This window comes from Chelonus insularis, unplaced genomic scaffold, assembly GCF_013357705.1.
Source record: "Chelonus insularis isolate UGA/USDA-ARS -01 unplaced genomic scaffold, ASM1335770v1 contig_144_pilon, whole genome shotgun sequence".
Taxonomy (NCBI): Eukaryota; Metazoa; Arthropoda; class Insecta; order Hymenoptera; family Braconidae; genus Chelonus; species Chelonus insularis.
Window position 1 is genome coordinate 43,767 of NW_023276385.1, and position 16,775 is coordinate 60,541.

General features: G+C 28.2%; 2 protein-coding genes across 2 annotated transcripts in view; one reads left to right on the forward strand and one right to left on the reverse strand.

The window, feature by feature from the left end:
• Positions 1-16,775, forward strand: part of LOC118075047 (uncharacterized) — a 114,134-nt gene that overhangs the window by 15,161 nt on the left and 82,198 nt on the right. The window lies entirely within an intron of this gene.
• Positions 5,890-6,854, reverse strand: LOC118075013 (uncharacterized). Its single transcript, XM_035096593.1, has 2 exons — positions 6,526-6,854; positions 5,890-6,384 (listed from the first exon to the last, which is right to left on the reverse strand). The coding sequence occupies exons 1-2, from the start codon at positions 6,709-6,711 to the stop codon at positions 5,995-5,997; spliced, it is 576 nt and encodes a 191-aa protein (XP_034952484.1). The 5' UTR covers positions 6,712-6,854; the 3' UTR covers positions 5,890-5,994.

A 16,775-nucleotide genomic window follows, 5' to 3' on the forward strand; every position in this document is an offset into this window, starting at 1 on the left:
AAAGACAAATCCCGAGTTACAATGTAGAACACAAACTTCAAAAAATTCTGTGGTGAATCATGTTGAAATTTAACTTAAATACATTTCAAGTACTATTCTTTATATTAAAATGTTTTTTACTGTGGGTCAACAGTGCCAATTTTTTATAAATCATTAATTCCTGATTAAATTGAATAAGGATAGTCATAAGAGCTCATATATTTTTGCATAACTTTAAGTAATTATAGCTCTTAAATAAAGTGGTAGAAAAATCTCTTTTTTTTTCTCCCAAGTCATGGAGGTATGGTCTTTTAGAAAAAATTAAAAAAAAGGATAGTCAACTGTGAGTTTTGCCAATGCCAAACTACCTTAACTAGAGTTTTATGAAAATTTAGAATCTAATTTAAAGTAAAATTTAAGTCTACACAGATGAGTAATTGTGAATGCATTTACTGTACTGCTGGGATGTTTCAAGAGAAATAGTTTTTATGGAATCATAAAATTTCAAGTTTTGGACATGTGGTCTGCAGACTACAGACTGTCCTTTGTTTATTGTTAACATAAGGACATGGTAGGAGTGAAGTTAAGTTTAAATTATTTTTAGTTGGTCTAAGGATAACTTTCACAAAACAAAGACCTATCGTCCTCTCGCTGAGTAAAGTTAAGGGAAAAATGATTTACTGATTCTTGACACTTTATTCTTATTCCTAACATGTAGAATTTAATGTATAGAGCAATGTTGCAATTTATCATCAATAAAATTGTGACTTTCTCCAATGTTTCTTTGTGTGGAATTACCTCTTCAATACTATTCGGGTATTTCGATAACTTGAAAGTTTACTCTGTAATTTTATTCCTAAAACAAATGTTTCAATTTCCAGTACAATTTCTTCAAGAGCTCTTGAACATAATGTTTCGGTTTGGAACTAGTTTTCTTTACTACTTTTGTGGGTAGCCATTTTTCTGAAACAAAAATAATTCTTTTATTCAAGATTAACATTTATCAATAGTATAAGTATCTTGGGGTGTGTAGAAGTGATGTCTAAGAAAATACGGTTGAATATAAGTGCGACCCTGAGGGTCTACATGATTAACTTCTCAATAACATATGTATATTGCACTGTTATTAACAACATTCCATCGTTATCAAATTATACAGTATTCAGTTATTTACAACAATTATTAGTCGTTATTAATGATATCTGACCATTAGAGTAAAAAAGTTAACAAGAGAAGGAAATTTTTATTCAGTTTAGAATTCGCAGCGTGAAATTCTGTGCATTTCCGTATACATGAATGCGGTTTTTTTTCGAACAATGGAATGAGAGTAGTTCGGGTATACATACGTATGTAAAATTCTCTTTTTTGATATTTTACCAATGAGTTTAAAAAAAAAAAGAATTTTTAAGGAAATTGACAAATTAGCTTAACAGATTGTAGTTCAACAGTGATTTTTTATGATAATATCAAGTATTTTTCATTAATTAAAATTTGAATTATAACATTAATCAAGTGGAAAGATGATTCTGGTTTTCAGCTTTTATTTTAACAACAAAAAATTGAGAAATTTTATTGACAAGACAAAAATTTTAATTAGCGAAGCTTCAAGTAATTAATAATTATAATAATTCCAAACAATTGTTACAAACTAATCAAAGATTTTAATACACTTTGAAATGATTTAGAAATGACTACACAGTGGCATGATTTATGTATGATGATGCATCAGTAAACACACTTTAGGCGGGTTATTTCTAGATATCTCAAACTTGCAGTATACACTGTAAATCCAAGTGCATTTTTATTACACATCTAAACGAGTTAAATATGACGTCATCCATTTGATTAGCATTGTAGTCCTTTTTTACACATTTAGAAACGCATTAAAAGTGACGACAATGTTAATCAAATGAGTGACGTCATATTAAACACGTTTATATGTGTAATAAGAATGCACTTAGATTTACAGGTAGTGTCACACTATTGCCATTATATAATGAATTGGAAAATTTTTTTACAAAATTCAACTCGTTCTTAAATTACTATTCCGAAAAAAAGTGTGTATTACGGAAAAATAAGTTGTGTAACTATTACAATTTTAAATGTAACTGAGTACTTTGCAATCAAACATTGTTATATAAACATAATTCATGGTAATTTTTCCTGGTTAAATAAACATTTCAATGAGTTTTATATTCAAAAGATGTAATTATTACAATTTTACGTCCCATTGTAAAATTTGTTCAGTTATAACGATAATAGTTTCAGATTTATCTTTTATGTGTATATTTATTTACATATGTATGTACATGCAACTACTTGACAACAACTGAATATAACTCTTCAATACCTGACGATATTTTGATATTTGTAAATTTTATTTTCATAACAAATACAATAACTTTCTTTTGAAAATTCAAGACCAATTTTATATTCAAAGAAACAAAAGATATTCAATTGCGAGTAATTTTTATGTATTGTTTGTCACCTACAAATAGTATAAAAATATAGATATATAGATCAAAAACTCGGAGAGCAAGTACGATGCACTTTGACCTCGACTTTCCATATCTTTGTGTTTTCTAGTTATTTATGACACACAAAAAGAATGCACTTTTATTCGTAAATTACGAGAACAGAATTATAACGTTAAAAATATGTGGAGTTTTTATACACCACATCAGAATATATACAAAGAATTTAAAACCATTGTTATTGCTCAATCAACTTAGCTTTGTAGTAATATCAGGCGATGACGAATATATGTACATACGTAATATTTGAAGCAGAAATAGACGCTGACATGGGTAAATTTACAAGATCGACATATAAAATACAAAATTAACATTGAACATTTTCAGCAAATATAATTATTGAGGTGGAATCCAGGTTAAAATTATTATCTAAAGCTTTCTGTATATTATTTATATATCAATTGTTAAATTTAGCCATAGATAACGGATTATAGATTCAATTGATACTGATTTAATTGCAACATGAGATTAATGAAATTTTAACGAATTCATTTATTTAATGATGATAAGACAAATTTCAATTATCGCAGACCAAGAAAAAGATTCAATGATAATTAAAAACTGTTTGTTGATAGTTAAACTTGAATGTTAACCATTATGTCTGTATAATTAACAGAATTAATGGGCTATTTAGCAAACTTTTTTCTTCTTTAAATATTTAATTTATTTATACTATAAAATTACCACGATAAGTCAGTATGTATTCGTGAAAAGACTGAGAACTATTTTATCGCAAAATCTATGAAAAGTGTTAATGAGTCGATCAATCATTCACTTAAACACTTTTTCTCAAATTCAAAAGTACTTCAACTTATGAAAAATTCTCTTTAAATTGTTCAAATATATTTGAGCTTGTAAAGAAGCCACTATATCTTTTGTTAAAAATTGCAACAGAATTTTATATTATTTATAAAATAAAAAAAAATTTCATAAATAAAATTCTTCGCTTTCTTCTTTATTGTGTTGTAGTAAAAGTATTCACATTTAAATACGTAAAGAAATAAGGTGCAATACTATTACAGTACAATTTAATTAAAAAATACGTTTGCTCAACCAAAAAAAAAAACATTCTTTCATTCAAACCACTCATCCCTGTCCTTTTCAACTATTTCACCATAATTCGAAATAATTAATAAGAAAAAAAACAAACTACATTATTTATAAATATGCTAATTAACTCATGATCTACAACAAATCTCAAATATTTCTTTCATTAATTTTGAATACTTTTACACATAGATGCAAAGTTGGGCAATAAACTTGGTAAACAATAGACATTTTTAGGTTGCTCTAATCAAGACGTACATCAGCAACTTTGCTAAAACATCAATCATATTAAAAATAATTTTCTAATTTAAATCTAAAATGAAAAACTTTTATTACAAATTTATCAAACGATCTGATGTAAAATGAAAATAATTTTAGGGAAAAAGGTACTTTTGGTTGAAATTGAAACAAAATGATACACCTGAGATGCCTATCAAAGCTTTCAAGTTAATCATATATATATTTAGTGGTATCATTACATAGCAGGTTGCTATGTATAGTAGAATCATTGACCAGACGTTTGTGAAAGCTCATGGATCCCCTGACCCCGATGAGAATGGATCGATGGAACGTGTATATGAGCTTGAAAGCTCGCGTGCGAATGCCCGTGTCATTGAGTATTCAATAAAGTCTTCTATTGCACTCAGACGATTGCAGTTTAATTATCTTCAAACTGTTATTGTGTTTTACTTAACTCGTAAATTGTAATTACAGGAGTTGAAATTAATAACGAATTAAATTACCTCAGTGCTACAAAAAGCTTTTATTACTATGAAACTTTTAGCTCGTGCATTTTGATTTTGTTTGAGAGAAATTTTAAGAGAAAGCTTCTACGATTACAGGGGTGATTATTCCCCAATGTTAGATCTCATTAAACCTAGGAGGACATGCGGGCTTTGTAACGTCATCATGAGCTTGCATAACGGTTCAAGTTGGCAATGCTGCGACCTACATTAGTAGTATCAATGAGCCGTGCGGGTGTCGTCACGTTCTTGTAAACTCGTTCTTCTCTTCTTCTCCGTAGTTCTTGATATTTCCTATTGCATTCTTGTCTACTTTCTCGTGTCACGAGAGACCTCGATGATAAATGGTAAATTGCTTCTTCCGAGTAACTATTACTGATCGCAAAAATAGAAAACTATTTACAACGCTAGTTGATGACTTTTAGTTACAGTTACTCTATAACTTAAAATGTCTTGACGAGTTACTTTTTAATGGTTTTCCATTTATTATTGCTTTTATTGCAGTATACTTTAATAAAAAGTTTCTTTATAATGAATAAAAATACCTATCTTTCACATAAAAATTTTCAATAATGTTTCACACTATTGTCAATCATTTATTTAATACGGAAAGTATAATGTATCATTCACAATACTTTAATGAGATTTCGATGTTTCATGGCATTTGTTAAATTTTCAGAGTCGTTTTACATCTATGATGGAATGATGAAATAAACAAAAAAGGAATAACCGATTTTTTTTACAATGGATTTTATCGATGAGAAAATTTATTTAGACGGTATATCGTTTAGTAATAAATGTTATAACGATTGTTTTCATTTTTTGGTAAAAATGAATACATGAACAAACTAAACAACTACCTAAATATTGTCAATAAAACATTTGATATTTTTTTATCAATAGTTCACCCATGCACAATATAGATTGAGTAATTTAAAAAATATGTATTTATTACGGTAGCTGTAAATTTTAGATAGGTTTAAAAAATTTATTGAAACTTACTTTGAGAAATCGATCAAATATAAAAAGTAAATGAATTCAATAATAAAATATTATCAGCTCATATTAATAGAACGTTTTATCTTTTTAGCTATAACTCCCTTACAGAGAAATAATACTATAAATAATTTCGAATAGAATAAAAAAGCTTTTTTAGAAAACTATCAATATTTGATTACTCACGGAATTTATAGAATCTTACTATTGAAAATTCATGATATATAAAAAAGTTATTTAAAAAATTTATTATTTTTACGATTCGTAAATGTAACGAAAAATAATCAAATTGATATTTCTTTAACAAACAATTTTTCAATTCTAATCACAAAATTTTATCATAATCAAATAAAAATATAAAATCAATTTTTTAAATATTTAATTAAATTAATAATGGTGTAAAACTCCCTGAAATTGAGCAAGTATTTAATTAAATTTTGACATTTGATTATTTTTAAAACTTATTAGAATTTATCTCTTGATCTGTAGAAATTTGATTATTTATAACAATTATACCAAGAATGATTTTAAAATCAAATGATATGTTTTAACTTGCAATTAGATACCGAAAATAAAAATAGATAAATATTTGAACCGAGTAGTTTCGTATTTATTATTCAAATTAAAAGTTTTTATGACACAGTAAATTTTTTTAATTGAAAAAACGTAGAAATTTAGATTTCAGGCAAAGGGAGTCAATGCCAATACTCTAGTGAATCGATAGACGAAACAGCAGAAGCTTTGTAGTTAGGATTTTTATAGCAGTCTGACAGCTCGTAAGACTTCAACGATCTTGCAAATCTTGTCTTCTTGACAGATTTACGTCCAGACTTCCTACTGCTTTTCTTTTTTCTTCGGCGTGGAGGATCCTTGGATCTACTTTCTCGAGCTTCTTTCCTTCCATCAGGATTTCTGGATCGAATACGAAGATCACGTTCAAGTAGCTCTGACGATTCTCTTCTTACTCCATGATTCTGTTGTTGTGATAGACGTAAATGTCGTTTCTCATCTTTTGGGATGAAGTAACGCCCGCTTCTTCTGTCCATTAAACCAAATTCTACTCCACGTTTTAATGCCACGAGTATCTGCAAGTTGCAATGTTTTACAATTTTAATTCAATTCATTGAAATATTCATTTTAGGTGATAAAAATAATCAAATATTTCCATGACATAATTGCATAAAAATATCTGTTTTTCAAGATATTTTGAAATATAGCAACATTACCTGACGTTTCGATGCTGGTTTATCAGCTGTTGCGGAAATATATTGCACAATCTTCCCAACTGGACTACCATTTGGATTACTCAAATTCCGCATTGCTTTCAAGACTAAGTTGATATTTCGAGCAGGCCTTGATAATTTTTTCACAACTTGGTTATTATAATTATTATTATTAGCTGATCGCACCATTGTGTAATTATTATTGGAAAATTTTTAATTTAAATATTTATTAAGATCAAACTGGTAATTTTAACAATTTTTTATAAACTTTTTTTCAAATATTTTTTTATTATGGTAGACTCCCATTGCCGTGAATTTGCTGCTCGATAACAAAAACGATACGACGTGAAATTTGATTTCTCGTCACTGAACAGATATAAAAAAAAAAACAAAAGCTTTGATAATAATAACTAAAATAATGAAACGTAATATCCCGAGAGAAACATTAATTAAAATCTATCAAAGCAATTATTAATTGAAATAAAATAAAACATGAATTTATTCTAAATTTTTTGAGTGAAATTATAGTTTTTAAACGTAATTTTGCAATATTAATATTCTTTAAAAAATTTTTTATTTAATTTTCTATTGCAATAACAACTGTTATTAATTATTTAAATGAAATGAAATTATGTATTTATTTAAGTTTTAGCACGTATTAGAAATAACAGTTGCATTTATTTAATGTTACAGTATTTTTTAATCTAAACTAGCAATGTTTTAATGATTACATGCCACTGTTGAATTTTAAATACATACATAATTATCTACTCAGGTTAATTCCTCATCAATTTTACGAAAGGAAATCGCATGTGAACGATATGTATCTTATGATGGCGTTAAATGCATTAGAAATTTTATTAAAAATTCAAGTGAAAATGTTTATTTAACTTATATAACAATCGCACAACTTTCTCACGTAACTTTAAAACAATCTTTCGACATTATTTTTATAAGTGCAATACAATCATTACAAAAAAAGTTATTTATTTCTTTAAACGCAAACAACATTCTTGAAAAAAAAGTTTTGCGCGATAAAATATTGTTAATTTGTTAATATTAATTGAATCTTGTATTTTATGATAAAAATTTTTTTCTACGTATTAAGAAAATGTTGATTTGATCTAATATTCAAATTTAGTGTAATAAATGAATTTAAAATAAGCTAAATCTTATTACCCTCGGGTTAATTAATTCAAAGAAGAAAAAAATAAATGCACTTTCTTTTTTACAGGAAGAGAAAAAGAAAAAAATATGCACTTTAAAGGCGGAAAAAAAAGGAAATACTTTTAGACAGAATAGTAATTAGAAATAGACTGCGTACAGAATAGTTTGGACAATCTTAGTATTATGTTATCAAGAATTGGTAATTTCACATCTCACGTCCCAAAGCGAAACTCTGTTACTGTTAGCGCACGCGATATCAGTAAATTCCAGTCGAATACCCATCCTGCGGCCGAGTATTTCGCTCAGGGGTAAAGCTCTCGAATATCCTGGGATTACGTCCGGAGAACGTGATCATGAGACAATGGAGCATAGAGATAATGTGAAGCTAACTCTTGGCTTCGATGAGGTCAGAAATTCTGTGTTGTCAAGCGTCATTATCCAGCCCCCTCATGACTTCCGTTTTAGATATGGATCTTTCTCAATCCACCGTGCCGCTATATATAACTATATTGTAGCCGTTTAACTTTGTATATCAATGTGTTGTCGGCACGAAAAGAATAATGGCAAAATGTCGAATAAAAAAAGTTTCCATGGAATATGATGATAAGACCGTTTAATCTATTCTTCATTCATTCATTCTGTCATCTCTCTGTAAAAAGTCTGCATCTGATGAGTCAAAAATAGTGTATTCGAGAGACTGAAATATGTTCGTCTTTCTCGTTAAGTCAAACTTTCCTTCCTCTTGGGTGGCATCAAATTATAACATGAAGGTTTCACGCGCGTCTTCATCGTGCTATATCATGGATTGCCGTATCGTTGACAGAGAGTTAACACCGTTAATTATGCGACACTCATCCCTGAAATACTTGCCGAACGATGTACTGTGATAGACTATATACTCTTACTATGAAATTCCATATCGAAATTTCAACGGCACTCTAACCGAAAATTCCATATAACTACGGTATCATCAACGATCCTAACAGTACTCAGAGACAACCTCAATTCGCGTACTTCCAAATAACAACCCCCTACGGCCTGATGATGCGTAATAATGTGTATATACCACAATAGGTATTGATTATTATATTACTTTACAACCTTAATGAAGATTGGATATTTTAGCTTGTTAACACTGCCATTTTTGATTAGATGCTATCTAAAATTGGTTGATGTACTTTTTTTTGTAAGTAAAGTAAAACTAGGGGTAGACTTTTAACAGGTCAGACTAACGCTATTCAACACCTTTTTTTTGACGCAGTTTGATTTATATGTTGTTGTGTCATACATGACAAAATATACAGAAAAAACAAACGAAATGTTCACCATGTTTTATCACATTGTATTCACTGGAAATAGTTGTTAATTATTGTTCGAGAGGTTCTAGTTTTTTTGTATGATTGGTTGGATTAGTTGAAAAGAGTTATTGTTTGTTGAGACATCTAGATTTTTTTTAATTAAAAGGTAAACTGGATATTCATAGGTTGTTGGTTGATACACTGTATGAATAGTGTATGGATGACATGGTATTGACAATTGATTAGAAATATTTTCATAATTCAGAATTAACTTCATGTACATTGAAAAAAATATTGATTAATATTTAATTAAAAAATCAAGAAAACATTATTTTGGTTTTAATGATTTAAAAAAAAAGTTGGTAATGTGATAAAAATAATCCAATTTGAAGTAAAAATTTCTCTTCAGAAAGATAAAAATGATTTCAAGTTCAACAAATTTGATTCTTTAGAGAAGAAATTTTTACCTCTCTAATTAAGTCATCGGTAACATCTTTCCAACTTTGCTCTCAAATTATTCAAATCCAAATATTCTTACCTAACGATTTCTTAGTGAATGAATCTTATAAGAAGGCTATAGTTCAAGATTTAACATAATATCATTAGTCTCAAATAGAAAGATTAATAATTTTAAGCTCACTTCAGTTGTAAGTAGGTTGACCATCATTTATTAAGACAAAATATTCTTTATTTACAGTAACTAATGACGCAATAAATTATTATATATCTTCTTTTATTGTTAGATTAATTTTAGCCTGAAAAGGTTATTTATATCTAATGCAAGAATTTTAAGCTTTTTAGAAGGAATTTAAATTTGGATGAAACTCTAGTTCAATACAACAATCATTTTTTTTCCTCTACCATTGAATTTACCTTTAAATACGACTTAACCATAAATAATATTGTGGATAAATAGTTGTCATTCTTTCATGAAGGAAAATATTTTACACGGATTTTTTTTTTGATGAGATTTTATTGATCGAATTTTCTAAATGCTTTTAACTGTTTAACTTTAATTCTACTATCTACACAATTTCTATTTAGTAAAAAATTTACATTACTCAATTAAAATTATATTTTGAAGTAATTACTAGAAATACAACGCGCAAGTTAACAGCGTAAAACATTATTTAATTTTTATCTTTATTTATTGCGAAAATTTAAAAATAAAATTGACTAATCAACGCACGAATAAAATGGTTACGCTTTTCTGATTGGTAGATTTAATTTTGTATTCTTTAATTATTATTTTTTGGTATTTGTTACGGTAATTTAAAAAATTCTTTTTTGTTATTATCATTATTGAATTGTACTCTCTATGATTTTATAAAAAACAAATATTATATACATTTAATTATATTCGAACGAACGATTTTTGTAATTGTATCTCTTTGTCTGACAGTAAGTCATGAGTTTTAATAGATAGGATTTATCACATACGGTTGTTAAAGTTTGTCAGACGTCATTACGATTATTTAAAAATGCAATAGCTTTACTCAAAGTCAAAATATCTTTAATTCAAACATGACAATTAAATCCTGACTATTTAACTACTTTTCAGACATTAAAATATTCTTCACGCTTCAACTAAAAAATCAATTATTCACTTCAAAAATTAACTTTTAGTGAAATTGATTATTTTTTAACTTTTATCTCACAATACTTAAATAGAAGACTTAATTTAATTAGAAGGAAAAATTTTTATAATAAAAATATTTCAAATTGAGCTCAATATTTCATATTTTTTAAAAACTTTATTATTGTTACTTTATTATTATTGACTATTACTTTTGTTTTAATGTACAATCAACCTCTTCATCACTCATTAAACTTTAAATAAAAAATGATGAATGCATTATTGTTTAAAATTTTAATTCAAGTTTTTTAATGACGGAATTGAATATTTTATCATAAAAATAAATTTAAATGCTTTTTTCACAACAATTAATAAACATAAACTGTTTGGAATTCATTTTAATCCATTAGCTTCATAAATTATATTTTTAAAGAAGTATATGTATCAAATAAATACAAGTGAAAAAATACGAAAACTTAATCAACATTCTCTGAGAGTTGAGAATTCAGATAGGCAAACTCAATATTAATCTTTATTAAGTATAAATTCATGATTGAAAGTGGCAATTGATTCGGATACACGAAAAACTAACGAATTTAAATAAAGAAAAAAGTCATGAATGCAAAGCCAATTAGTGTAGAGGTATCCTGACGACCAGTCAATCGAGATAAAAACAATACAAATTGTCGTTTTTTGTATTTATTCTTGTTTTTTTTTTTTATAGAGTGAAGGAAATCCCGATACATATGGTATATAGGAAAATAGATATCTTTGAATTGCTCATGTTTTTTTTTATCTCTCCCACACTCAATATTCTGCAGGACACGAGAGAACAATGAATGCGCGTGATCCCCGAACAAATCAATCCCGGTAGCACGCATATGTGCTGCCGAGTCGCTGGGAAATAAATCCCAGAGGAATTCCAATAGCCAACGGTGTCCCTGGTGGCCGATTAAAACTGTGGTTACTCGCAACTTACTTTTACAGGAAAATGGTTTTTATAAAAGAAAAAAAAACAAAAATATTTATAAATAATAACAGTAGACGTGAATCTAACGAATATTCAATTGAATCTTATGAATATTATTAGAAACTCTTGAGCTTTAAAATTGGCCGGAAAATTTTGTTTTATTCATAAATAATGTAGGTATATAGTGGTAAATCTTTTTAGTTGATGCAAATATATTAAAATTTTTATATTGACAAGAAATTAGACTTTCAAACTACAGTTACGCGGCTAGAGTGCACTTATCTTTTAAAAGGGGAAAAACGATATGTACCTACGATGTACACTCTGCAAAAATATAGAAGCCGGTACTGTGTATGAATTTACTACGTTTACGACTCTTTTTAAGAGGAATTATGATAGAAAAATATCAAGTGTGTATTTTTAAGTTTCTGGAAAGCTTTTGTGTAGAAAATCCTTCCATATCCTTTTAATTCTTTCAAGTCACTCAAGATCTACACTCGGATAATATTTCATTCTACATCATCCTTAGTATGTTTTTTTTAATCCAAATGTATATTTTATTAATTAATATATATATTAATTACATATTTATTGTAAACATTGAGGACTAACAATTTACTAAAAGCTCCTTAAAGGATTATAGAACATAATATTTGATACATGAGCACTCCATATTTCTAATTAGCTTGACTAATTATAGATAATTAATGTACTTTGTAAATGGATAGTGTTAGACTCTCAAATATTTTAGAGAACTTCTTGTATATCCTGTCAATAAATAACTTGAATTTTTTAACATCCTTGCACGCTTTCTCTTAAATTTATGACATGCCCAGTCGAAACCTTTTTTGTTTTTGCATTAAAGATGCATCTTACAACCTCACTCCTTTCAAACTTTTTTCTCTAACAAACCTTTTAGAAGAACCTTTTCTTGTGTTAGACAACAAGTTAGATTAGACCAAGTTCTTGAATTGCCAATATCCAATGTCTCCAAGTGTTGAACTTGTGTCAAGTCCAAGCTAGCCAATCCATTGGATGTTTGTCTTAAATCAATCATTTATCATTCAATTTATTATTAAAGTATAACAATGGTTTGAATTTTCATGGAAATTTTTTTTTAGTTAACCATAAAATCTCTTTTATGAAATAAATGAAAAATTAAATCAAAGTGTTCAAAGTTCATATTAATGCAATTTAGTTGAAATGGACTGCTTGGAATGTGTCAGTTATCTTGATCAGATGGTCATTATCAAATTAAACATTATCGACATTTAATCAAAAATCGTCAACCTAAATATTCATCTGACTAAGACTAGTATCATTTCTAACTAAGTCAGTTTCTGCTATGATGTAAAGCATGCAAATGTCCATTTTTTACTTCGATCAAAGATATTTTTTCCATCAAATTATCGGTGAATTAAGTATCAATCGACTTTCTAAATAAATTTTAATCAAGATGGAATTTTTATATAAACAATCATGTTAAGCGATTTACAATAATTTTATTCTTTCTACAGTCAAACGTGTTTCATCAGAGTAATTCAAAACGTCAATCGGTTGATCAAACTCTCTTTCTCAATAGATTGAAGCCTTAAGATTGATACATGACAATTATCAGTGACATGCTATCTATTGTCCAAAATTCAAAAGATATTTGTGAGTCAATTTTGCAATAAATTGTTTAGAAAACTAAATATTATTATTTCTTAATCCAGCACATTAATTTTACCATCTACTGAAATAGTCATTATTAAATTATTTTAAAACACAGGGAAAACAATAATGTTGTATTTGAGAAAAGTTTTAACATCTCTAATTCACTTTATGCAGTTTAAAACATGCATTTGATGTAACTAAATAAATGTGATTATAAAAAGATAGCAACATACATTTAAAAAATGTCTGGATAAATTTAAAAATTATTCAAGCTCTTCACAAAAATTTTCAATGAAGGATCTTCTGTATTCATTTCATCTCTACAATCTGTCAGTTCTGATATTCTTCATTCGAGCTGAATGTCAAGTAAGTTTGAGAGACAAGTGACACAATTTCAGTCGAGGATAGAATAATAGGTTGTATTAAATGCAGCCGATTGGCTTGAATGAAGTGAAGCGATGAGCAAAGAGAGGAGAATACAAGACGCCTCTGGTTGCAACTTGCAAGGCGTCACGACGCTATTGGCGTTCATCCAACTCATACGTTCGTGTACGCGGTGCGACCATGAAAGAGCTGGTCAAACGCAGACGGAATTTAATAAAGGTTCTTTCTACGGCGCTTCAAAGTGGACGCGTGTAACGAGCCAGATAAACCGCAAGAACCAGGATCGTTGAGGGAAAATATGTATTTGCCACTTTAAAAAGAGAGAAAAAAAATGAGAAAGGAAATAATAAAACAACTGAGGAATGAAATATAATACTAAAGTTATCCATCTTTTTCAAGCCTTTGAAATTCCGAAATAAAGAACTCTTGTATGAAATATTTCAAAATACTTCTGTGAACTTTTTTCCTCTCACTTTTTATAAAGAAAAAAAATTAAATTAAAATCGGTAGCTATTAACTCTGTGAACAAACCACAATGTAAAGGAAGAAATTATTCGAGAAAAATTAGAATCATTTATTTGATAGATTTATTATGAATTGAATAATTGGAAAGAACTGCTGTTTCGATAGGTAATTATTTATTCATTCAGTGACAGGAGATTCGATTTATTTATTCAAGAGAAATTGATTAATTTATGGAAGACTTTGGGATAATATTTATATAGTAATTGAAAATATTTAAATTTTAGATGCTGATTAATTTATTAAGTGGATTCTTTTGAAACCTAATGTTTTACATTTTATCAGAGTAGGATGATTACTTGACGATGAATTATTGATTTTCGTCGATAAGTATAAATATCAGGAAAACCCAACTAAGATGGGTACTTAGGAAAATTAAATATGTATAAATTGGTCTGGAAGTTGTTTTTCTATATTGATTTTTAGAAAATAACATGCATAATATAGAATGAGGATTGAAGGATTAGATGTTGAATAAGATTTATCGCTGTATATTTTATTTTTTAAAATAACAATTCAATCTGCAAGCTCATTCACTTCAATAGGAGCACAAACTTCATAAAAATATATTTTCTTAAAAAGTTTGACTAATTGAATACTTTCCAAGGGACTTGAGTATTCCCAAGGAGGTCATAAAAATTTTATAAAATTTTTATGAAATTTTTATTGTTTAAATTAAAAGCAGTATGATTTTTTTAACGTTTCACCTTGCTTTTGCATAATTATATTGACAATGGAATGAGTTACATTGAAAGTGAAGAATAAAAAGATCAGTTTAGTTTAATTGTATTAACTGGAGGAAGAACTGATCTTTGCTCATTGAGAGTTTTTTCCTGAATGACTAGAATCAATGAATCAGAATAATTAAAATTATAACCTTATCATATCCTATGCAATAAACAAAGGCAGGCTGTAGTTTTCAATTTGAATTTATTATTAGTAATAAAATTTTTTTGTCTTTTTATATATTGTATATCTTTTTAATTCCAAAAAATTATTAACAAATAAATTGAATATTTATGAAAATGTTATTATAAGCATCATCTGATTTTCTTATTACCATTGCAAAAATACTTTAGTTTTAGTAATAATTAATATGCTTTCAATAACGTTTATGAAGATCAATTATGATCGTTAATAACTACTAAACAACACTACGAAAAATGTCTCAAACAGTTATACTGTTTTCTAGTTTAACAATAAACATTTCAGTATCGTTTTGTGGAAATCTTTCTGCTCCCCTTGAGACTATCCAACTACCTTCACAATAACTTTTTCAATAAAAAGTCTTAGATAAAAATTGCCAATAAATGTTTTCAATTACAAATAAAAGGATAAAAGATAATGAAAAATAAAAAGGTTTTAACAAATAAGCTCTACTTATTCTTATTACTTTTCAAAAACTCTTGAATTTAATTGTTCTTCAAAGGATTCTCCGAAAATTCTGTAAATGATGAGAGACAAATGAATTCTTCTCTCGATGCACATGCAAATAATTCCAAGTAGGTAATGCATACTTTCGTATGGAGATATATCTAACGATGAAAATGTTATAACAGGATATAAAAGCAAAGTCGTTCAAAGATCTAAGATCCAGCTCAAGGAAGCAATAGAATTTAAGGTTGGTGAATGTTTACTTGCGATTTACAAGCAACTTGTCAAAGGATTATTGACATAAATGATAGACTGGAGGATATTAAACGATGTACGGAGACATATGGATTCATTGGCGACCGAGTTATGCCTTGTTCAGTTGCATTCCCGTGGGTCAGAGGCGAACGATGACTACTACGGGCCCGCTCTGTGGTTCATTGGTCATACATTGAGTCGATGAGTCATCCAACCCAGAGGTTAGAACTGCATTCCCCACGAGCGCGTGTGTTAACTCCCTTTCAAACTTCCTCCGATCACTTACGCCCGCATAGCGGCTGCTGCACGACACCATACTCATGGCTTACCAAGAACAGAGAAAGAGGAAGGAGAAAAGCATTTATGTAGTACCCACTTCTAGCTGAGGACATAGACAACCGCCTTCTCAGGGTGGTATCCATCTTTTCGAGAACCTTGTCCGTTTCCTACTACTTTACAACTCTTTTTTGCATTTCAAAGAACCGCAAATGTTTGTTGGATCGTGAATTTTTACCTTGAATTTTTTTTCGACTTCAATTAATTTTTTTAACGATGAATATTTTTACAGTATTTATAAACTCATAGTTTCCCGATTTTCATTGTTTTTTTTTGCAATTATTTAGAATAAAAAATTGAAAAAATATTTTTTTTTAAATAAATGTAACAGTATATTTTCTCCACATAAATCCAGTTCGTCATCTTACACTGGATAATAAATCTAAAAGAAAGATAAATAGGAGATTGAATCTTTGATTTCATTTAATATCACATGGACCAATAATCTGTATTTGTTTATATTAATGGTCTTTTCCCATGACGGCTAACAGGGCCAGAGAAATATAAAGAAATGGGACTAGGGCCCAGTCTCCTGCAAGCTGGTGATACTACTTCATATTCTTTACTTTGGTTATTGATAAACTTTGGCTAGAAATAATGTATTGTTTAATTTTGCATACGTTTTAATGTTGAACTATACCTACGCTGAGTTTTTACTACTGAATAAATTTCACATGTGTGGTTTAATAAACTCATATACTCAGTAATTATTATA